At 30.5% G+C, this 25,879-nt stretch overlaps 1 protein-coding gene across 4 annotated transcripts in view; it reads left to right on the top strand.

Annotated features, from left to right (window-relative positions):
• Nucleotides 1-25,879, top strand: part of LOC129960147 (transcription factor 12-like) — a 90,727-nt gene that overhangs the window by 41,953 nt on the left and 22,895 nt on the right. Inside the window, exon 1 of one of the 4 annotated variants that reach the window (XM_056073331.1) lies at nt 1,761-2,083. The exons of the other annotated variants lie outside the window; for them this stretch is intronic. Coding sequence (XP_055929306.1) covers nt 1,955-2,083 — 129 coding nt within the window. The 5' untranslated portion in view covers nt 1,761-1,954. Of the gene's footprint in view, nt 1-1,760; nt 2,084-25,879 lie in introns of those variants that run through there. 4 annotated transcript variants of the gene reach the window in all.

The following is a 25,879-nucleotide window of genomic DNA, read 5'->3' on the forward strand; positions in this document are numbered from 1 at the left end:
TATTTTTCATTTAAATATGACTAAGCAACATTTGGTTTTAAAAGCCTGCGTAATTCAAAAGAAATATTGGTAATCTGCTATTGAAATATAAAGAACTCGTAGAATTTTTCTGTTACAGATAGATATTTTACATAATTTTATTAACTCAGGGTTTAAAAATATTCCAGAAGTATGAGATGATTTCAAAAATATACATCTTTTGTTATATGTGTTTGGCTTAAGAAAGCAGTGTAAGGTGATTTTGGGAGGATGATACATGTGGTAAGATTTGCCTCCTTTTGTAATGAATATCTTTCCGATAATACCGTGAACGTTCATTAACTTGTTAATATTTATCGCTCTCAAAAGTGGTATATAAAGTAACCCATTCCTTTATGTTGAAATATTATAAAAGTTTCATAAAATGGAATATATATATAAATTGTCAATTTTGATCATTTCAACTATACTTGCGCTCTTTGGATCGCCTGTACATTTACTGTATTTTGAGAAATCATGGTCTTAATTGTTGCTTATATATATATATATGCATATATTGTTTGCCAATGGGTTCTAAAGCCTAATTAGCTTTAGGATAGGTTTAATTCGACAAAATAGGGGTGAAAGGAAAGATGAAAGGAAGGCATGTTTATATTTAGCAATAAAGTTTATTCCGGAAATGCGCACATCCTTCCACGTCTCACCCCTTAGTGAGATAGAATCGTCGAAAAGTGGTCGTATCAGGATACAGAAACAAACAGTAATTCGCTGAAATTTTCAATAACATCGATTCTCTTTTTAAAAAGAACAATAACAGCAAAATAATGATGATCAATGCGGAAAGGGAGGTTTTTGAAAGCATTTAGACTTCGTAGTCTTCCTTCTAGCATTTCTATTTGGGATAAAGCAGAATTGCTGCAACAGAAAAATTGCATTTCGCCTAAATAAGACATTTTATTTGAATCGTAAATCAAATATTTAATAACAATAACTGATTAATTTATACAAAAAAGAAAAAATAATAATAATAAGCATTATATGTAATATGGTATTATGGTGCTTATGTATATCATCCCTTTTTAATTTACTGGTCCACTCTTCTTTCACACTGTTTGGTCGGTCTGGCTGATAATGGTGATTGGGAGGATTAAATGTGTACAAAATAATGTTTGAAAAGCGCCGATAAAAATTAAATTGGTTTTTCTCTAATTAAACACGTGTAGATCTTAATTAAGTTGTTTTCAATCGTATTGTATAATTTTTTTGATTTAGTTGAAAAGTATCGGTTTTTAAATATTTTATGTATATTTCATTTAAATTATTATTTTGGAAATTTATTTCCAAAATAATAATATTTAGAATATTTTAGAAATTTTCTGAATATAATTCATGATTTTTCTAAAATTATCTATTTTTGCATTTCTATTTTCCTTTTTTAAAGTTTTGGCAACTTCAGATTAAACATTTGGACATTGAACTGTTCATATGTATATTAAGTTTGTTTTTGAAAGTTGTTAATATATTTTAAAATGAGGATAAAAGAAAACCATTAATACTAAATGCGATTTTAAAATCCATTAATATCGAGATCTTCAAGGGGAGAAAAAAGTACAATATTCCACTCCCGAAAGTTAATAACCCAAGAATCAAGACGTGCTGATTGATCCGCATCCCCACATTGGCGTCGTACTTGGCGTGCAGCGGGAAGTTTCAACATGGTAACCTGGCGTGTTACTTCTGGTTTGTGGGTTGATCTTCCGGCAGCGCGCAACACACAGATTTGGAATTGCGTTGCATATAGGCGCACCTAACGATCCTAAAATGTTTGGATGTTGATTTCCACTATGACAAGACTTTCAGTTGACAAACTTTTGTTTTCGGAGTGTCGCGTGTTCTACTTTTTTGTGTAAAACACTAACATCTGCTGTGAAGTTATTTTTTTAAGTCAGGAAGTTGTTTCATTTTTCTTTTCTTAATGTTTACTTTCGAGAATAGTGCTTCGAATTTTGTGGGCCAGCTGAACTTCCCCGAGCTTCGGGGTAGCGCTGCCACAAATAATAATATCGGATGCAACAATGGCTTACCTTATAACTTACATTATCAGGTAAATTTTTTTTTCATGTAATTTTTACTGTAAATGTAATTTCATATAATTTTTACTTTTTTTGTGTGTGTGTGTGTGTTCCCTACGATTTTAATTGAGAGTATGTTTGATAGTATTTATGTGTTATTGATGATTTCTGGTCTACTTTTGTTTCTTTTTTAAATGAAATTAAGGTATTTAAATACTTATTGTGATGTGGCGATATGCTTTAAACGAATTTTTTTTCATAACTATTGTATTGTATCCAGTTTAATTATTCATTATTACAGTGTTTTGACATTCTTATATTAGTAATTCTTAGAAAGAATTCATGACAAAATTATTGAAGCTACATTTAGAGGATTATGCGATATTTCAATCTTGAATACTTCTGTCCTCTTTGGGAAACCGAATAGCAATTTCATTTGAACTTAAGCTTATTCTTTTTTTTTTTTTCCCCGAAATAACTTGTTTTTCTTTTGGAAAAAAGTTGTTAGAATTGCTTTCATTTGAGGTTTACTTAGCGTATGGGTATTAATATTTCTTTTTATTTAAAATTTTATTTTTGGATAAAATTTTAGATTTTTTTACAATTTATTTTAATTTCTTTTAGTTCATTGAAATAGTTTTTCTATTCTGAACTATGTCCCTTAAGTATCTTCTCAACATGGACCTTTTACATATAGTAGTTTTAGCAAAAAGCGTTTTTCATAAAAATGTAGATTTTCCCTCAATTCTTAATCCTTTATTCCCCTGCAATTTTATTTTATTTTTTCTGAAATGAGACCTTCGGTCGACTGATTATATCTGAAATTACACCGAACTTAAGTTTCCAAGTTATAATTATTTGTTATAACTGCATTCATATCTGAATTTTTATTTAACTTCATTGTTTTTTGTCTAAAAGAAATGAAATTTATGATAAGGGTGAAACGACATTTGCAGAAGTTTAAATATGATTGAAATTAATAAGTATTATAATACTTCATTCTTTTGAGAGTTATTTAGTTTATTTTTAGGATTTAAGATATTACTACAAAACCTTGAAAGTTTCTTGAGTTTAGAAAATTCTCCATCCGGAAACATGGTATGATAAAAAGTCCTTGTCGGCTTATCGCTTTAAATAAGTTTAGTTTCTTAGTTGTCGTTAGATTTTCACTTTTTAATTATATCTAAGAAACCAAATTTATAATTAAATAAAAGGTTTTCGCTCTTTTTACAAATAATTAATAGGTTATAGGTAATTGGGCACAATTTTAACCTTTGCCTGATCTTCGTCTGCTTATCGATTGAAATTCGATTAAATGAATTAAATCCTTGATAAGGTATGTAGCTGGATTGTTACTATACTTATTTTTACTCTAGTAGGCAGTTGATTCCTGACCAAGTAGATGCGAGTCAAAGGATTCGGCGTTTTAAAAATTGGAGTTTATGGTAGTGCATCAATTTCAAGGTCACCGTCGAAAAGCGACTGCAGTGAAAGACTTGTAACAAGCCTACGGGCCAGATGGTTCGTACCCCCTCCCCTGCGATTTCCCGAAATCCCCCTTTTTCAAACAGACGGAAACTTCCGGTCTATTGAGCTTGCTCTAATCGGAACGGACGTGCAAGGGAATTTTAATTTCTTTGGGCGGGGATCGTAGTTTAGGCCAGTGAACCGATGCTCCGGGTTGCGCCGGTAAATAATAAGTGTGACGGAACCGTTGTTTATAATTCTGGAATAGCGTTTCTGTTGACTGCCCATCTCTCTGCGGTGAATGCTTATTCATTTAATTACCTTGTTCTCAGAAAAAGATTCTAGTATGAAAGTGACTCCGTGAATGTGTGTCAGTACTTGACATTCTGTCAGACTGTTAGTGGTTTGCATTTTAGATCTGTGAAAGGTGTGCGCATGATCCACTTTGAATGGTCATTTCCTTTGCAGGGATGCATTGTTAACACTCGGAATCAAAATGCAGTAAGATGACTAGATATTCAGGTAAATTAAATGCGTCATCAAAGGGCGATTCCAGTTAACATAAATCCACTATCCATTCCATGTAAGCTGTAATCGCATGTAACGAGAAAAATTAATAGCTTAATCCCCCGCCTTCCCACAGGACACTAATAAAAACGTATAGGCTTATATATAATATTAGTGCTTGTATGCATGAAAAATGAATGAAATCTTGAAAATGAACGTAGTGCTTGTATGCATGAAATCTTGAAAATGAACGAACATGTACACTTGGGAAGTAGTGTGCCAATATTTAGAGTTTCTGGGCCAGGTTTGACAACTGCTATGGAATTTTCGTTTTTTATATAAGCTTAACATCTTAAAAATCGAATTGTGACCTTCGTGTTAGATTTTTTAAAAAGTTTATTGAAACTGATGTTTACTAATTATTGTCGCACGAAATTCATAAATTGTTTTTAGTATCTTTTATTGTTACTGATTTCTAGGTGTTTTTTATCATTTATGTATTATTTCTTATAAGCTAGTCAAATATATCAAAATTACTGGTGTTACCAGTCAAATTCGTCGCGAAATTTCATTAGGAAATTTGCACGAAATGAGGGTACGCTAATAAATTAAAGTTAAGAATTTAGAACAAAAAGAAACATCAATTTTTCATATTAACATACAATCAAAATTTGCACAGTCATTCCTATTATAAACATAATTATAAATCTACACCGGATTGTTTACGGCTTTTATCTCAAAAATACGTTCAAAAAGATTTGAATTACAGTTTTCGATTTCCATGCCTTGCCGCCATAAATATTATTCTGAGACTGCCGAAACATCGTTTCAAAAGCGATGCAATTTCTTTTTTAAATCTCATTTTGGTGCCATGTGATAGAAAATTCTCTTATTCCCTAAAATTTCTTTTTATAGATATAATGACTTTTGCTGCTACACGTCATTGTTGTAATGATTGACTTTTTCTTCGCGACCTTGAGGTAACTTTTAATAAAATGACGAGAGTAATAGGTTTTTAATCTGATAAATCGGCTATACGGTTTTTGTTTGGATTAACAGGGACTATCGAAGTTAACATTCGATTTCGCTGTTTCCTATTTCTACAATTAGGTTATTTCAAAAGATTAATTTCATATATTTTCAAAACTATATTATGGAGTATGTGTGCAGTTAATTACTAATCAATATCATTCTTTTGCTAGTCCTTATCGTGTATAACTTTCGAGTCTAGCCTAAAAAAAAAAAAAAAAAAAAAAATAGAATAAAACGTTTTTGCTTTAATTTACAATTTATATTAGAATGCCTTAGAATAGTATAGTTTTAAGGTGTAAAATATTTTATAATTTATATTTATTAAATAATCACGCTTTATTTAAATAGTTTTATTTTATTCGGCACCGCTTCGAAGTATTATTTGCGCACCCCCAGTTAATTCCTTTTTTTTTTTTTTTTTTTTTGCTGATTATAGTTTTATGCAGTAGTTCTGGACTTCATAAACTTTTTCTAGTCGCTACAACCATATAGTTGTAAAAACAAAAAAAGGAGGTGGAAGCATTACAGGGTGATAAATGGAAAGAAATTATAACCTTGTTTCTTAGGGGACATAAAATGTCTCAAATCAGTATAGCCTACTGAAATTTTTCCGTATATAAATGTTGAAGTATTTGATCAGCACTTGCTGTCAGTGGAATCGTGATTGCATTCATCTTATCGGCCGGTGCATGTCTTTGTCCTTAAAATATTTTTGGAGTGGGGTGGGGCGTAGAATGAAGTTGATTAAGAGTAATTCAGTCATCAAGTAAAAAAATATATTTTTTTATTTATTGAATTTGTATAAAATGGAATCACAAAAACAAAGTTTAAAAATTAAAAAAAAAAAAAAAAAAAAAAAAAAAACGGCATTTTTAATCAAACATATATATATGCTGTAGTCAGATATTTATAAAAATAAGTCCAAAACAAAAACTACAAGAACTTCGAATTCCAGTTACTGACCGAAGGAAAATGAGACGTAAGCTGTGTTTATTTTTAACTGGCATAAATTCATTTCGTGTTTCATTGCATTTGACAGCGTTTTTTTCTCCTTTATGCTAGGAAAAAGAATTTGTAATTATTTTTTGTTTGACATTACTTTTTCAAAAATTTTCAACGATCTTTGTAAAAAATTATCTGTCCGATTCGTGAAATTTCTATCCATGTGGAATAAATACAGTCTTCTCATTAAGTGCCTTTTTTGTTTAAAGCAATTACTGTATCCGGTGTTTATTTAACGTTATCTCCTCCCAATCTTTTCTCTGAAATTTTCTTCTGACTTGCAGTAATGTCAACTCCACATCTGCTTTCAAAATCATGTGTAACGTCTTTCTTTATTTTCTTCTTTTATTTATTTACTTTTAATTAATTTTCTTTTTTTTTATGAAACCACAAAATGAGTCAAAACATTACAAATTCTTATTAATAATTTCAACTAGAATTTTATGCTGGAGAAAAGAGGAAATGAAATATTCCAATTAATCCACAATAGCAATTAAATTTAAATATCTAGTATATTTTTATGTAATATCTTCACGAAAGCCCCCACGATAATTATAAATAATTTTTTTTTACACAGCATTTTATCTTTGAAAAAAAAATCTTAGCCAACTTTTTAAAATATTACTATGAATTTCGTTTTCTTTCACCATTATTCAGTTTTCTTCGTTGTAACTTGCCACGACTGGTCTGCACAGGGCCATCTTACTCATTGGATTAATTGGGTTGTAGCTAGGGATGCCATTGTTACGAGAGTACCCAAAATTTTTATGAAACTGGCTTTAGGTCATTTAAATTTTAAAAATGTTTATAATTTTAAAAATCTTAAAAATACATTTGGAGCTTGTAATAGACAGTTATCAATTTTAAAAAAGCAAACATAAATATTTTCAAAAAAAAAAAAAAAAGGATGTGCATGATTTTCTAATATTTATAATATGCTCGGTCAAATAGATCATGTTTATAATTAAGGGTAGCGGAAGCTGGTTTGTTCATTTTATGATGACGCCTGTTTGCAAAATTGTAAGACACTAATCAGGGAACAAATGACCTTTTTGTTCATCAGTTTCTTTATAAAGTATTTTCGTTGGATCGTTGACATTAAACTCCTTGCTATGATTCTGATGGTGTCGTCTGATTACTCTAGTCCACGGCGCCAAATTTGTTAAAACGGTCTTGATTGTGTATTAATTTGTATTCTTTTTTTAATTACTGAACTGTTTTTGCTTGTGCAATCATTTGACCGCTCCCAAATTCGCACATGCAAATCAGTGACAACTAGACTCTCGAAAAAGGGGAAGAAAAAGACCTGAATATGATGTTAATGTATTTTTAGAACTGTATCACCGTACGATTTAATTTAAACACTTATCATCAGGTATTCAATGCAAGGAAATCGCGGTATAGCCAAGTTTGGCTCTAGCACCATAAAACTCTGTGCAAGGAAATTGCATTTAAAAGAAAGAGAATCCTTTAATCTTGTGGAATTCTTGTAACCCCAAGACGTGTAGAAACACTATTACTTCTTTCAGCTGTGATTCGGCCATTCGTAGCTTTTTACATAATGTTAATCCTACATAGAATCTGCCTTTTAATTTAAAATTCATAGCTTATAAGGTTGAATTATTTTCTAAATAACTGTGACAAATCTCCCCCCCCCCCCGTGACCTTTCTTCTACACAGCAGTTCAATGGGGGGGGACATGGTGTTTTTATAAACTATTAAAAGACCGTCTGTCTTTATTGGTGATTAATTATTTTTTACTTTTATTTCTTTAATACGTTTCAATTTCATTAATACAAATTTTTAAAGAATGAAAATAATTTATCTTATTTTTTTTATAATTTTATTTTAATTAATTCTGCCTGAAAACTAAAACAAATAAATATTTCAATAATAATAATTTTTTTAAAGTTTTAAAAATAAATATGTTTTAGAAAACAAACCGATATATGAATAATTGTATTGATGCTCAAAATGTACACGTCCAAGGATTTCATACATATATGCTAAATTTAAATTGATAAATCGAATAGTTATCTGAAGTATTAATAAAAAATGATGAAATTTATATTACATGTAAAACATTATTTATGAAACTTCTGATTTAAAAAAAAAAAGCATTCTTTTATCCACATTGTGTATGTGTTTCATTTATTAAAAAAATCTATATACGAAGATAAAAATGTAATTTTAATATCTGAGCCCTGCACTAAAAAGAGTAAATAATTTGCAATGAATTTCGCTAGAAAATTATTTAGATTTTGCATTTTAATTACAGATTTCCTCGGTAACTTTGAATATCCAATTTTCTAACTAATATCTAAAACTTTTTTTATTTTTCGTAAGATTTAAGATTCTAATATAGTTTAATTTGGAATTCAATTGAAGTTATTACATTATTTAATGAGTAGATTGTTATTATGTGTGAAAAAGACTTTGCATATAAGTTTATTTCATCCTTTTATATAAACATTTATTTTTGCTTTTTTAAAGAATCGATTTTAATATTGCATTTAGAAGAGACAACGCTGATGTTGTACGGCTATTAATAAACTGAAAAAAAATAAACTGATATCTTATTTGTTAAATATTGATTCTCTTTTCGCATATTTTCTTATATTTTGATATCTCATGAAAATATCCTGTGAATGAATTGACACCTGTTTTGAGAAACGTGAAAGTTCTGTAGCATGTATTTGCCTTTAGGAGTATCTTTACATCGACCCCTTTCCCTTCCTAACAGGTGCATATATGATCATTGTTGGCAAGACGCATTTTTTGCGACAGGAAATAAACTAGCCTCAAAGAAAAATACGGACTTGAGTGAAAAAAACTATAAAGAAATTGTAAAGAAAGCAATAACAACATAGGTGTCCTCATTGGTGACATCCAATCACTGCACTCTATCCTGTCCCAAAATGTAGACCATCTTTGCACTTGCTGGGTCCTGTCGTAAATTACGGATAGGGCATTGAAGCACATGTTGCCTCATACAATTAATTTAGTGCGTAGAGGAATGCCCCGGCAAGGCAGGGCAGGGCATTCACTTGGCGTCTTGCGTGATACCTATCGCCACAAGTGAAAAAGAGCCAGGTGCTCTTTTGGCCTTCCATTTTGCACCTGGCATTCGGCAATCCACTTAGCTGGGTCCAAAACTACTTTTGTCTTTTGCACTTAAAAAATGTATACAGAGCAACCTGTTTTTTATTTTAAATACCAGCTGTGGCGGTGCAACAACTGCTCATTGCGGAATAATTGATATTCTGCATTCTTTCATATTACCAAATATTTTGAAGCCGCACGGACACTCTTAATTCAACTTGTCTTATTTAGTGCAGGTGTTTTTAAAAGTAGCAAGGACCAAATAAACTTTAAAAAAAAAAAAAGAGTTTTTAAAGGAATTTTTTTGAAATTGCTTTTTTTGGAAAGTTTATTTTTTACAGTTAAAAATGCGCGTGATGATAGTGCAGTGAATAGTTGAGTGAAATTTAAAATTCAGCTCTTAATTTTATTGAATGTGTTTTATCGAAACTTCTAGATGCACTGTATCATAGCTTCTATTCTTAGAACTTGAATTTTCTTGAAACAAGATAAATGAACATTTGTGATTTAAAAAAATTTGTTCACTGCCGCTTGTTTTTTAACGGCCAATTTTCTTTTTATTTTGGTTAGTTGAAACGTGTTAATTGAATCTTAATGTTAACTTTTCATCGCTTAACAAGCAACACATTACGTTTATCATACTAATTTTATAATGGGATGAAAGAGCTGAATTTTTTGCATTGAAGATTGAATATTTCTGACCTTTTTACACATCTGGTATCAAAATTGGTACACTATGTTTATGCCTGATCTGGAAAGAAAGTGAAGGAAAAAATACGTTACTGGGTATGAGTTCTTAGGATATTCTTCCTCTTAGAAAATTCTGAAAACTGAAATAAGCAGTATTGTTTGCTACGCAACGATTTTATTTCATAGTGCGGTTTCTGTATTATTACGATGGATTATTCAGATGTTACAGGTTTTAACGAACCTGGATTTCGAGGAAGGGAGTTTATCTTTTAGAAATATGCTCATGCATTTTGTGAGGGTTTATTTTAAGAAGTATTTTTCCACAAGTATATGATTGATAATTTCTTTTTTAAATTAGTGGTCATTTTGTAATTTGTTTTCTCGTACATTGACCATGAAGTGCCAGGATTGAATGAATTTTTTAAGATGAGAATTCAAGAATTAATTTGAAATTATGTAAAATCATGTATGTTGTTTTATATATAGGGTTTAACATCCATACTTTTTATGAGCGGGAAAATGCTATATCATTTTATAAATGAATAGTATAGCTTTCATCTTTTTGATGATTCACTACTTCATTTCAGTTATCATGTTTTTTTAAGGCTCTGTATTCTTTTAAATGTTATAAGTATCTTTAAATATATGTTTGGAAACAATAAACGGTCTCGAAAAATAACAAAACTGGATGAGCAAATTTTGCTGATAATCCGCATTATGTCCGGAAAAGAGCACAAATCAACAAGAAAATGCTCTTGAACAATTTGTAATTATAAGAAGGGGCTTAACATGTACAATTATGATTTAGATTTCTGTACTTACAAATTTAGTGGTTTACTATTTTATAAAAAATCGGGTCCCTCTTAACTATTTTAGAGATGAAAATTTTTAATAACATTTCAGTTTGGGATAAACAACAATTTATTGTCTTGAGAATAATGATGATGATGAATTATCGGGAATTTCGATGTGTTCAACTTTTAGTTATCATCATATTTAGCATGTGATTGTTATTGTTTACTTCATCTGGTAATACTATCTCATCAAAGGAGACGGGAATTTTTTTTTCCCCGTGTTAACATAATCTTATTTGTTCCTGCAGGCTAAGATAGTATGCGTTAAGTTCTGAACTTTTACTGCCCGGCCTTAAAGCATAATACTTTACCTTACTCTCCTTAAGTTGTTCTTATACCATACTATCTTAGGAGGTAGCTTTGAAACGTATACAATTGTAGAACTTTCTCGTAAGATTTGTTTAGCATTGACAGCTTATAAAAGCCGAACTGAAATCTGTTTTCCCTTTGAAGAAGTTTCCCTCTTCCTTTTTTTCCCAAAATTCATTTCTTTCCCCAGACTAAGCCTGAAATATTTCCAGTTTGTTAGACACGGTCGGAAGTAGAAAAATATCGCCAAAACACTCCATTTTTTATCTTTTCTGTTAATATCTTTCTAAAAGGTGTAAAATCATAATAATAATAATAATAAACCATCGCTATATGCCATAAGCGCAAATCCATGTTGATTTCAGTGAGATAGAAGATAAAGGAGATGCTTATCTTAACTAAACAATATAGTATTTTTAACGTAATTTATCAAACAATATATAGAAACATTATACAAATTTCGAATTAAAACAATATAGAAGGGTTCAAAAAGAAACCTAAAAATAATATCTGAAAAGAATAGCTTAAAGAAAAACGTATTTAAATAAACTTGTTCTGCTCACTTCATATTACCTCTTTTTAGAGTAATATCGTCCTAGTTATTTTATTTGCTCAGGGTTTCGAAAGAGTTTGTAAATGAAAGTGAGTGAAGTATAAAAATTGCTATGATTTTCAGTTTCAGAGTTTAAAAGTACATTATTCTAAAGCTCATTTCGTGTAACATATTCAGTTTAAGCAGGATTCTCAAAAATCTTCAACCAATGATCCTATGCCGCAATTTCAGAACTGGAAAACAAATAATAATTAAAAAAAAAAGAACATAATCACTGTTTCCTGATTTTTATAAAAGATCTAAATAGCAAACACCTAGGAAATTAATTCTAATCATCTACTAAGATATTAAAGAATCAAGGGAAAAGGTCGGCTTCGTGGCACTTTACTCGGCTGGAAAATTATTCTGTGCCAATTTATGGCCGCCATCCACTGTTTAAGAAATCTTTGTATAAAAACACATGATTTAATTTAAATAATTTTTTTTTAAGTAAAGATATTTCATGATCGTATCCAGGACCAAAATCGCTTTGTTGGAAATTCGAGCCGAACACGTGACTCATATAATCGATGACAGCTCTAATTGACAGTATGGACGAAACTAGGTGGTGTATTTTTGTGTTGGAATAAATAGCCTTGAATATATTTTAATGTATTAAGATGCAACTGACTTGTTTGAATTAAATTTAAGATAGTTAATATGTTATATAATAAAACTATCTTGGAAGGTGGGAGTGTTCCAATTTTGTTTCTCTTTCTATAGTCTTAAGATAGGTAAAGACACTTAAATTATCATTTATGTGTAAACTGCTGTTCCGTGCTTCCTGTGTGCTGTCAATTTGAATTGTCATTGATTACTTCTAACCAGCTGATATAGTTCTTTTAAAACTCTACACTAAGTTGTACAATTTTTAAGGCATCTAAAGATATCCTGTAAAAAAGTGCATATGGATAATTGTTAGAGAAAATACACATTTCTTATATGAAACATTTGCACATGAAAATGTTAAATGGCGGCCAATAGTATAAACCTTTTCCCGATTCACATAGAATGTGTTTCGTCACGATTTGATATTATTAATTTATATACTTGGAGCATTCAAATTAAAGAGGTATTGTATTCTTTCGTTGCAAAGTTTGGACGCGTAGTTATTAGTATCTGTACTTAAAGGACTGCACTATTTAATTAAAAAAAACCTCTTTTGTTTTATTTAATCAGTTCGTCTGATATTACAGCCACAAGAAAACTTAAGTACAAGTGTCATCGAAATATCTAATTGTATATTACTTTATGCTGTGCTGTGTTATTGCTATCTTTCTCTTCTGTTAGATAAACAACTGATTACAAAACTAAATCGGCTCGGCATTCTTGAGGTATTGCTGGAGCGCATTGGTTTCACTTGTATTATATTCAAAAATCTTTTTAAATCTTAATGAAAAACATAATCTGAAATTTCTTTCTGTCCTTCAAAACTCTAGTGATTGTGTACCTTTGCGCATGATTGAAAAATTCTTTTTTTTTTCTCAGACTTACAGTATTTTACAACTCTTAATGTGACTAAATTAGCATGGAATTTTCTTGGCTGAATTTTAAGCTACACTTAAGTTACCTTCCCCGATACAATATCGGAATTTAGCTCTTTCATTGATGAAGCTTTCAAATCAAGTCTAGCTATATTAGATATTTCTTTAAAAGATATATTATATTTTAACTTCTGCGGTTGAATATCTAACTAATTCGTCTTGTTCACGAATTATGTGGTCAATCCTTTTTTTTCCCTCTAACCGGCAATGCAACAAACCGGTTCAGGATGACCGACCTCGTGCAGGAGCAGCTGTTTCAAGACCTTCATAAAACAAATAATTTCTGCTACTCTTTTTTTTTTTTTTTCCTTCTTTATTATTATTTGTGTTGATGATTAAAAAAATGTTCATGATGTATGACGATGTTAAGTTCTTTCTGCATCATTTTTCCTCTCCTCACTCCCCTCCCCCGCTTTCCAGTCTGACTTAGTCGCGTGGATTTAAACGTTTTCCCCTTGGTTTTTATAATATTAAATTTATTGAAACTGTTATTTAGTTTTTCATGTGAGGAAGGCAATTTTCATAGAAAAATAACGGCAGCTACTATATTTGCAGTTTGGCATTTGGTGTTAGGTTGTAACTGAATATTTATTATTTTCGAAGGTAAATAAAACTTCTGTATCATTTCAAAAATGCATGTATGGAGACAAACACTAACATGTGTATTTCTAAATGTTAATAATATGCGTAAAAGAAATTGGCGAAAGGTGATAATTGTGTGTGTATTTGTTTTTCTTTTTCTTTTGATGAGTTGTAAAACGGCGCATCATAAGCTGCAAGTCAGATCCAACTTGAGGTCGTGGAAACTCTTGGAGGGAGCATCCTCTTTCATATTTTTCAACATTTGTAAGCAAAAAGGGTTTCGTTAAATGTATTTCACTTTATACGCGAAAAAAGAAAAGTGCAAGATTTTCTAAAAAGTCTCATTGTATAGGAAGCTATTTTCCAATTTGTAAATATGCTATACTCCTTTATTTATGGGTGGAGAGAGCGATCCTCTTTCATATTTTTCAAAAAAAACAACAAAAAAACTTTATCTATGGGATTTAAATTATTGCTGTTATTTAAATAGTGTAGAATAAATTAATTTCATTACAAAATTTATTAGAATTTGCTGATAATTTATTTTTTAAATTTAAATTTGATTCGGTGTTTTCTGCCTTTATGTATTTTTTCATTTCCTTGTCTGATTCCATTTTCATCTAAAATTCTCTTTACTATTAAACTGCGACAGCATCGAAAGGCGCCATTCTTGAATATTGTCTGCTTTCTCTTTGTTTGAAAATCACAAATCATTTCTTAGCGAAAATAAAGCACTCATTAAAATTCTGTATGGGGTCGGGTCCTTATGAAAACAGCCAGTGACGAAATTTAAATTCAATTAAAAATATCATGTAGAACAAGGAATTCTTGGCTAATTTTTTTAAATAATAAAGTTTCACAGTTTTTTTTTCTAAATATATATTTTGATTTAGAACCGCATAATTTCAACACAGTTGTACTTACTAAGCTTAACTAATTAAAATTGCTGAAATAATAATTTTTATGTATTTATTTTGCTGCGTTTGTAGATGAAGCAGTTTCTTTTTTTTTTTTAAGTATTTATTTAGAATTTAAATAATGCTGCGAATATTATTAGATCGGGCAAGCATTTTTTTTTTTTTTTTTTTTTTTTTTTTTTTAACTTTCTTTAAAAGAATTTTTTTTCTCGGAGCGTGCTTCAACGAATAGCATACATTCAAAGCTTTCTACTGATTAAAGATTTATGTGTCCAGACAGTTTTAATCTGAAATTAAATTGGAGTTCTGCAGGTAATGGCATTTTGATTTTAGATTTCGTCGATAAGAATTGAGGAGAGGGGATTCCACAATCAGTGAAAGTCGAAAATCCACATATCATAAACCTGCCATCGACATGCTGTAGTTTGCAAAGAACTCAATTTTGATTTACTAATTGTTCCCCTCCCCCTTTAAATATCAAAATGAATCGAAATTTTTTTTCGCCGATTGAGGTAGTCACTTCGCAGTTTGTTTGTGTTGGTTGTTGATTACAGATATGAATACTGACAATTGCAGTGTACATTATATCGTGCTGAAATGCAAAAATCGTTGTCAAAGGCGTATTTTATCATACTCCTTAATTTCAATGCCCGCTTCAGTCTGAAAACATTTTCCATTTTGTATGTACCTAAGTTCTATATTTTTACCTTGACTGCACCCTTTTAATACTATTAGGCGCCGAATCTGGACCGTTTCTATCTTTTAATCTGATTAGTTTGTGAAAGTAATGTCAGGTAAAACTAAAATGCTTATTTGATCATAAATTTTGTGTAGGAAGTACGTTTTTAAATTTTTTTGTACTGTCTAAAATTATTTAATTTTATTTAAGTGAAAATACATCCTTATATTTTCGACCGGAAACAGTGAGAGATACGTGCTGTGTCCCGACCTTGCCCAATGATATAACATCCAATCCCGGTTTGTACAGGTCGATAACATTATTCTTGTGCCCCCTGAAGCGACATTTTTGAAAGGGCTGATTCTGCTTTAAATTCGTATTAATATGTTTTTCTTTTAAATTTATCTCTGTTAGGGACAGTGATGGCATTTTGCTGTTGAATGTACGGAACTTCTTGTTAAGCTCCGTACATTCAACATGTATGCAACTGTGAAATTTAAAGTCTATATATTACGGAATATTCGAACTCATTTAGTAGAATTGCTATTTTTTATAATAAGTGTTTACGGTTATTAATATAAGCTAATTCGTTTTTACTAAAACAAACTTTATCCAATTCTATTTAATGTTATTTTTAAATATTTTCTGTCGCCATTTCTCGATAAAAATGAATGAACAATTCTGAGGTTAGTGAACAGTCTCGAAATGCGTTTCTCACTTTCATGTCGTTTATTTTCTACGCCACGAAAGGGCTTTTTTCTGGCCTGTTAGCCAAATCCAATTCTAAATCTTTTCATTTCTGACGAACTAATTATAAAGTTATTGGTGAAAACCTTATAAACCTTTTTGTGGATGTTGCTCAGTACTCAACGGGAGGGATCTCTTCCAACCACCTGTATGCTGAATACTGGTTGGCTCAGCGCTTCACCATCTGTTCGAAGTGGTTGGAACAGGGTTTTTCGTCGCGCTCTTATATTCCGTTCAGCCAGCCAGCCAGCCAGGTGGTGCTGAAGGTTTTTCTTTGCCAACCTGTTGAGCTCTTCGTGGGGTTTTCTAGTAACCTCCCCCCCCTCTTGTATTTTACCCTCCCGATTATACATTATGGGATTTTACAATTGGAAGGGAGAGGTGAAGACGGTGTGTCTTGCATAAATTCACGTAGAAAGCTACATTCTTCGAGGAGTTTTTTAAAATTGTGTTTTGGTTTCCGGATTTGGTCCATTTTTGAGGACTGGCGGTTTTTATTTATTTTTTATTGCAAATGTTTCCTCGTCGTAGTTGTATTTCGTTTGTGCTAGATGTAGAAATGTCATTTTCTTTTTCTGGTTTTTGTCCCCCCCCCCTCTTCTACCGATACAGGATGTCTTTTTTCAGTTTACCATTGATCGATTTTTATTATATACGTCATGACCTGCTTTGAAGATGTATTTCGTTTTCTTTGCATAATATGAAGTTATTTTGGAACATTTCGTTTGAAGTTATATTCAGCTTTATGATTTTTCTGCCCATATATTCGCCATAAGAAGAAATAGCGAAAATCTTCAATTACTTTCTAACCATTTCCTTCAGATAATTTTTGTAATGTGATTCGGATTGCAATTCTCTTGCATTGGATTTTAAATTTTATAGTTAATTAGTGAGTGAAATTTATTTGAAAATTTTCAGAAAATAGTCTTAAACTGAAATATGGAGTTTAAAAATGACTAAACGAGATTGGATTTGGAGGCAATAGAGACACTATTATAAGCCATCTTTTGTTTCCATTCAGGAATGCAATGTAGTTTTATTATTATTATTATTTTTATTTTTCATTGTAACCTTTTTATCGAACCGTATTCTTCGCTCGAAGTAGAAGTGAATATTTGAAAGGTTAATGTGCTACATAACTCATATAACCAAATGAAGCAATTTTTTTATTCATTTAAATTCACGCCTCTCTTGAAATTCAAAGGGATTCAAAAAAATTCCCTTCCTTCCCTTTTTTTATTTTAATAATTTCATTTTTTATAGCTGTAGGTGGTCTTATTTTAATAGATGAAATCCATGCTTCTTCGAGATGGATATACCCAGTCTTAAAAAAGCTTATTCTTTTCCGTTGTTTCATTCTATTTCGCTAGTATTTGGCGCAACGTGACCAAAAATGACTTACGCTTTCTAAAAATCATTAATGCTAATTTAAAAAAAAAGGGGGGGGGTTATGTTGATATCTTTCTTCAGGAATTTTATTATTTTCATAGATTATTATTAATTTATTTCTAGTATCTCACTAGCTATTTATTACTTTGATTATGTGATTCTGATTTTTCCAGTGATGTATAGCCAAACTGGTTTTTGTCGTCAAACCCTAAGACCTTCACGTTTCTACTTGTCTTGATCGAATATTTGTGATAACTAATTTTAAAATGTATGGGAATTAAGTGTTGCCATTTTTTTCCCATCCACTTAAATTGCCTTTTTCAAAAATTCTTAGAAGTTTTTTAATATTTAGATTCAACTAAATATATTATTTCCCCCCATCTTTTAGAGAAATTTTTATATCTATTTTCTAACTAAAAATAAATGAACGAATTAAAACCCACCTGAGAATGTATTTTTGCAGTAAGGTTGCATTGCAGACATTGATTTCCATTACAAACTTGGATTTTCTTTGATTTTGAGTATCCTTGATAAAAATCCTTTCTGTAAATGAGTATAAAAATTGTTGGTAAACTTTCTTCTATACTGAAGATTATCAAAAAAGGCGAGTTTTGAGCCAAGTGCTACTTTTTATCCTTGTGATATTCTTGAAGTACTCGTGTTTGAGGGTTTAAGAAATGCCTTTGTTTGTGGAACCAAATCGTGTATTTGGAACCATAAATTTATGGATCTAGTTGTAATCAAGTGTTGTCAGCTGCTTGCTCCCCCCCCCATAACTTTTTTTTTTATCGATAAGCGTTATATTTTCCAGAAAATATGATATACTTTAAATTTTAGTTTAAAAGTTTTTTTTAAGTATTTGTATGAGAATTCTTTGTATTGATTTTTTAAAAAAAATTAACACTTGTGTATTTTCGGTCTTTTTTTTAAAAAAAAACACGAATGCGAAGGCCAAACTAGAGTGCATCATTATGTTCCCTCTTTTCTCTGTTTCTATTACAACTGCTTTTTTTTTTTTTTTTTACTACGATTCACATGTTATTAAAAAATTATCCAACCTTTGTATTATCTTATTTTTATCTGTCGTAGCTGAAGATTTCTGGAATAAATTATGGGGAAAATCTTTTATAACTTGGGCTGAAATGCAATTTATAGAGATGCGATGACCCATTGATACTTAATTGTACCATCTGCTGTAATTTAGATTTGTTAAAGTTGACCTATAAAGATTACTGTAGACCTGCGCCCTTTCGTAAAATGTTATTTATTTTAATAATTCTTTTTTAAAATCGCTTATTGTTTAACACGTGTAAAAGGTTCGATATTTAAAGAACTACTGAAATTGCTTATAGGAGTTATTGAATTCTGAAAATAATTTCATTGACTCGTTTTATAATTGTCATCTTCGAGCTGTGGTTATAGTGTCATTTGAAAGTGATTTAAGAATGTGATTACGTTAAAATTCTTAGGCATTGCGCCAATTACCTGTTGAAATTTTCAAAATATAATCAATGAATTCTGTCAAATTCGAATTTGTTTATTTCAATATGTTTTCATTGTTTTCTGGGAAAATTTTTTATTTCGATTTTTTATATGAAATGTCAATTAAAATAATCAATGAACAGATTTTCGAAATTTCAAGCTTAATCTTTAGTAATAATAGCTCTAGTTCCTCTCATTCGTAGATTTTTCGCCCCCATCCATAACTTCTTTATCGTGAAATTCTAGATATGCATGTTGTATTATGATAACAAGTCTTATAACTTAGCGTAGAATAAATTTCAGTTCTAAATAAACTGTCTGTATCTCATCCGCAACGATAACGTTCTTTTTTTGGATTGTAAATATTTAAATGAAATTTCGTCGAAAAGGCCATGTGGGTTGCGTCTATTGATGGTTAGATTTGAGATTTGCTCTTCTTGTATGGTCAGTTTTGTGAACTTTAACCGTCTCTTTTTAAAAATAATAAAGCAGAGAAAATGTGAAATTGTACTTAAGCAAAATTTGGCGCAAGAAATACTCTTAATCAACGAAAGATTCTTGTCGTTTTATCATGATTTCTTTTTTATATAAATCCAAAAATATATTTCAAATTTAACAGTAATGTTGTAATATTACATAACTAGCGATGACATTTGTGTGCGAATTGCAAGATTTTCGAGAGAAAATGGAATCAGTTGATTTAACGTCACAATCAAACGATAATTGTAATTTTGCTTACTAAATAACATCTAACGACGGCCTACTTTTTTGAGTGATGACTTGCCTTTTTTCCCCCGTTTCTTTTTTTCCCCTCCTGTAAAATGGACAATTGATTCCAAAATTGGAACTGGCGTAGGGAATTTGACGTGTATCATGTAAACATCGCAGTTAAAAAAATATTTATAAATTTTTATATAAAAAATCATATTACCTGCTGTATACTGGATATTAGCCGAGAATTGATCAAAGAGAATTACATAGGAGGAAGTGAAGAAAATTCTAAAATCAACAAACGTCGAAAAGCTAGTAAGTAGCATTTCTGCTGTAACACTCCCCCCCCCATCTCCTCATACTACATATTTAAGCATGGGATTTGAAAATTAAAATAGCAACAAAAAGAGAACTTGTATTGAACTCTTAAGTGTGAACAATTAAGGTAACTATTGCGGTAAAATTGGGCGAATAGAGGTACTGAATAAGTTTCAATTAACCTTGCTTAACGCTGATATCTTAAGTAAAGTGTGGAAGTATATATTAGAAAGTACTTTTTTTGTTTTGTTTTAAATCTCATGAGTAGATAATGTAGCATTGGGGGGGGGATGGGGTGTGGCTTTTTTTATTTTGCAATGATTACAGTAGACTCCCAGTAATCCGTCACCGGACTCATCCGGTCCTTCTCAGAGACCAACATTTTCAAAAAGGCGAGAGGGAACGTTCAAGGAAAAATAAGTCACTGCATGCGGATTTTAGTGACCTTGGCGCGACATAAACAAAAGCTTTTTAGATTATAGTTTGTAATATTTATTATATATAGTATAACTTTATATATAATTTGGGTACATTTTATAATACTTGGTTGTAATAAACGTAGAATTTGTTTTCAAAAATTTTTTATTAAATTCTTTTTCTGGTGCGGCGATTACGTTAATCCGACAGTTCCCTGCTTTCGACATTTGATTATCTACTGCATTTTCTTTGAAATAGGCTATTTCAATAATAAATCTTAAGGGGAAATTGAAAACGTTTTTGCCCTCTCTTCCCAGAAATGCTAAACTTTTCATAAATTTATCAGCCATGTATTTGCTCTTGTCTGAGAAATGTGTGAATGAAATTGTGGTTAACTGCCGGTGAAGCAAAGTCAAAGAAGTCGGTGAAGTAATTTCACAGCATTCAGGTGTTGAGAAAATAAAGCTATCAATGTTTTAAAGTCCTTTTAGTTTATTTCAAGTCTAATAATAATAAAAAATGGAAAATCAGGTGTAAAAAAGCATTCTTGATGTTTTTAGATTACTTTTCATTCCATATGATAAAGACCGTAAACAAAAGTTATCTCAACATCTAATCGTTTTGTTTATTATCAAAAATCTCTATGTGTATTGAAAAAGTTTTATTCGCAAATTTACCGAATGAATTATTACCTTCTGTGTTTTTTTCTGCGCCACTGATTCATAGATTTAACTTTCGAATGGTGTTATTTACAGTAAATTGTTCCCATAATTAATGAATTTTGTGTTTACAATACCTTAGGTAAATTTGTAGACATTGAATTGCAAAATTTCCATTAAGAATATGTTTAAAAAAATTTTTGTTGAAGCTCTTTACTCTACTTGAACTTTAAAAAAATGTCGTATATGCTTGTATGCCACTTTTTACTTTTTTTTGGTTATTATTCATAACGCATTCGATAAGAATCTCATTTGATTCAGAAGTTTTATATTTCAAATTTTATTTTTATTTGAGAAAACTTACTTGATACCATCTACACGCAGCTGTTTTATATCGAGTGAGAGAAAGTCCTGAATCTTCGTTTCAGGTTTTTCCCTGAAATAATATTTCGCTTATGCGTTTGACATCTCCTTTATAAGTGTCATTAGTATTCTTAATTAAAGCACAAAGATCACGAGGGCATTCGATTTTAGATATCTTAAATGCGCAGATAACCTCTAAAACAACTCATTAAAAAAATCGGTACTTAATGCTTGAAAGAGACAATGCATCTTAGATTGAAAATGAAACAGACGCAGTTTTTCTCTGTACTCTTTTTCTAAAAAATGACCTTTAAAAAACTGGTTTGTGGCTAGTTTATAAATTGAGAAAAAATAACAGAAGTTTCTAAATTGCCTGTTACGTTTACTTAATAATATTTTAAACATTAAAGAATCCCTTCAAATAGATATACTGTATTATTTTTTTGTGGAATTCTCCTGGATATATATGGATGCATTCAGAGAAAAATTAATAGTTTATCATCCTCATGGAAGCTCTTACATTTTAGCAATATATTTGGATTAAAACCTTTATTAAAAACACAAGGTATTCTATGGCAAAATTAATATTAAAATTTACCATCAACTTGAAGGCAAATAGGGGAATCATTAAAAACCAGAGCTTTAAATAATTTCTGGCGAATTTTTTGTAATGTAGCTTATTGCAGGTCAAAGCTTAAAATTTTTACTGGCGAGCCTTTTCAGATACCGAAATCTTCCCAAGTAATATTTTCTGTCTTTCTCAGACATAATTTGTTTTTGTTTCGCGTTTGAATGTTTACAAATATATATAAATGATTGTAAAAATTATTTTAATTCTTAATGAATGATTAAAATTAATCTATATTAATGAAGTGTTGCAGACTGAGATGGTTTAGTGTGCATAGTCAAATAATTTTAAAACTTTTTAATAAAAATCCCTTTCACGCAATTATTTCATAAAATTTCTATGAATCATCCAAGCTGTACAAAGCAATGAATACCCCCCCCCCCCATTCATATCGAAATAGAATTTCTTGTTTCTTGACCTGTTATTTTGCATTAAATTTAAATTTCTGCTTCAAAATTGTCAGCTTTGATTTAATTTCTGAATTATACAATATAACGCATCCTGAATCATCTTATAACATAGGATGCGTTATATTGAAGGGGAAAAAAAAAATCATCGAGGTCCTTGTTTATGAAGCTCCCTCTATTAAAAATAGTTTCTTCGACCGTATGAATTGAGTCTGTCCTCAGTGACTAGTATTGGAGGAAGGGGAGGGAATAAGAAAAGTCTCCAATGCCGAAAAGATCAGAAAGAAGTGATATTTTTAAACTCAAATTTGTAAGAAGGGACTTTTATTGGTCTAGCTATGTACAAATATTTATTCCAAGCCATATTTCCTCCCTATCTTTCTTGCTTTTCTTGTTCTGGCGAACCGTCCTATCTTCTATCTTTAGTTGTAGCACCTGTGGGTTTCAGAGGGGAAGAGAGGACCGATGATTGGGGATGGAGTTTAGGGGTTATAAGTCACTCCATATCGTTTTCTCAGAGTCGGGAAAGATATCCTAGTAAGGTAAAAACAACAGCGTAAATCTTATGTAAATAAATTGGTCTTAAAGTAAACACAAACTATTTTTGAAAAGATTGGCGCCATGGGTCTTCACGGTTTGGCGAGTTGACGGCTTGTCTAAACCATATCTAAAAAAGACAAACTTAATCTGTGAAGTTTCCTAACTAGTCTTCCAAGATCCTATTTTATGAATTGATAATTTTAGAATTTCTATTTTTTTTCTCAGCCATGTAGATCACCAGGGAAGGAATTAAAAAGAATTTCTTGTAAATTACTTGCGACGGTCAAAAATGTGCTTTTGTTTGGTTTTGAATTTTAATTTTGATATTCCCGTCTCCCAACACTGAATTTAAAGTTTTCAGAATTATTCTGGTATCTAGATTAGAACTGTTTTAGTGCTTATCTTTCGTTTAGTAAACAGATCTACTTTGTTTAAGCGCGAAAAGTTGAATTGAATCTTTTCTTAGTCAGTCATTTCACATAGGAAGAAAAAGTGGCATTAAAATATGTATTTATCATTTTTCTCATTCATTTTGTTAAATTCTGAATTATAAAATAATTCGGAGTTGTACATTTAGTGTTAACTGTTAGATTGTATATAGTTATAGTGTTAATAAAACCTTTAGTTGAATTTTTGAAAGCATTTTTTAATGAACCAAAATGTTACTTATCTTATAATTAATATAATTAATCAATTTCTTAATATATCTTTAGTTTTACCACATGATATTCAGTATCTGTTTTGAGAAAATTTTAGTTAGCTCCATTAACTTCATGGATTTATGTACTCGCCAAATTCTAAGATAATTACCATTACATTATTACCATATCTTTTTATTTGTTATTAGTTTAAGGTCAGAACCCACTATCGGATTTAAATGTTCTGTCTTTAATACGTTGTATTTGCATTATTACCATATCTTTGAAAGGGATGCTGATAATTGATTAAAGCATATGGTACTCTTATAAGAAAAGTTAAAGATTAATTAATGACACTATTATCTACTTTATCAATAGTGTTAGGCGTTTAATCTCCTTAGACCATATTGTGATATCGAACATTGACTCCCATATCCACTTCTTACTAACGTTTCACTTGATGACTGAAGGACAGGTTCTCTAAATTGTTTAATCTTTTCAACTGTTGACAGAAAATGCAAAGGCAAGCAAATTATAAATATTTACTTTCAATCTTATCATTTCTTAGACAACAACAAATGGGCATAGTACTTCTCGCTTGAAATCTTGTATTTACGTATACTGATAATTGATGCGAAGCAGAGCAGACATTTTTATCTCAGTCATTATCAGAGATACATAATTCTTATGCTTTCTTAATGCTTTGCTGTATTCCTTTACATTTTGAATAACTTATGACGCTTATAGTATTTACAGCTGTATTATAAGTTTTAGTAAGAGAAAAAACAATTTGATATTTGTGTGTAGTTCGATATTTATTTTATTTAGATATGGATCAGAATTGCAATTTGTTGTTATTTTTTTTAATTATTATTATTTTATCGCTTGTTGCCGCTGTTGGCAAGTTAATATTAGCTTACAATATCAGGAGCGCTTCTTAACCCGAGTTATGTGCTTTTCAAGAACCGCTTCCAAAAATGAAAATAAAAGGCTAAGTACGGAAATGTATTGCTAAAAATTTATTGCGTGAAGCCAAATTAAGAAATGAAATATTATAACGTTATACTTATAAAATACTTCCCTAAAAAATATTAAGTATTTTTAGTACTAGTTCAATAGGTTAACCGTTAAAATACCAAAATTTATTGCAAAGAAGAAGTAAAAGTACTAAATGTAAAGAAGAAGAGAAGAAATACTGATATGTAAAGTTGGACCTTATATGTTAAAACAAAGTTTAGATGGCCTTCCTAAGTGCGATTGTTTAAAATAATATTAAAATCGCAGAACCTTTCACTCCACTTTCATTTTTACGATTTTTCAATATTTACTAGTAAAAATAGAAAAATTGCAGCATGAAATTTTAATAAAACTATGCTCAATAACCATTTTTAAATAAAATCATATTTATTTTGTTACAAATAATTCTTTAAATGCTTATTTATTTTTCAGTTTCTGTGCCGCGGATTGCCCTTTTCCCTGCTTAAAAAGGTGCGGAAAAGATTTAAACCCAGTATTAATTGTAAACGGACGGGTGTCTTAACTCTTTTTGCTGATCGATTCTTAAAGTACTGTTTATTACTGCGACCCTTTTCGATTTCCAATCTTGAATTCAAGTCATTGAACTTTCCAGAGCGTTCTAAATGTTGCCCAGGTCATTTATAAAGTATACTATTGTGCAATTTGTAATAACTATTCCCTTTTATAAAAATTAAAGGAAACAAAGATGCCCTGAAATGAACTCTTAATGGACCCCAAAATCGTTAATTTCTTTAACCCTCACTTTTGTCACTTGTTTCCACTTATTTAGGACAGCTAGGGTCTAGAAGGCCGACCCATAGCCTAAAGGAGAATGTTACGAAAACACCGGAAGTTAAAGCTCTTCATTCCACTGGAGTCCTGTAATTAACGGAATGCGCAGTTAATCATTTATATTTCCTTTTTTTTTATGTTGTTTGTATCGAATCTAAAGGTTTTTGTTGAGAAGACAGATTCTTGGACATGTGATTTTTGGTTTGAGGGTAAATGATTCTACAGGTGTGCATTTTAACAAAAGATTTATCTAAACGATGTGCATAGCCGTCAGTTACTTTTGCTTGGAACTGGTAGCGGTTTTTTTTTCCCTTCTTTTTTGACTTAAGAGTTGGATAGAATTATAACACGGCAAATTAGTAATAAAAAAAATTCATAAATCCATTGATCAAAATTATCCAACAAATATAATTTATTTGATGCATTTGTGTATTCTAGTCCAG

Source organism: Argiope bruennichi, chromosome X2, assembly GCF_947563725.1.
Source record: "Argiope bruennichi chromosome X2, qqArgBrue1.1, whole genome shotgun sequence".
Taxonomy (NCBI): Eukaryota; Metazoa; Arthropoda; class Arachnida; order Araneae; family Araneidae; genus Argiope; species Argiope bruennichi.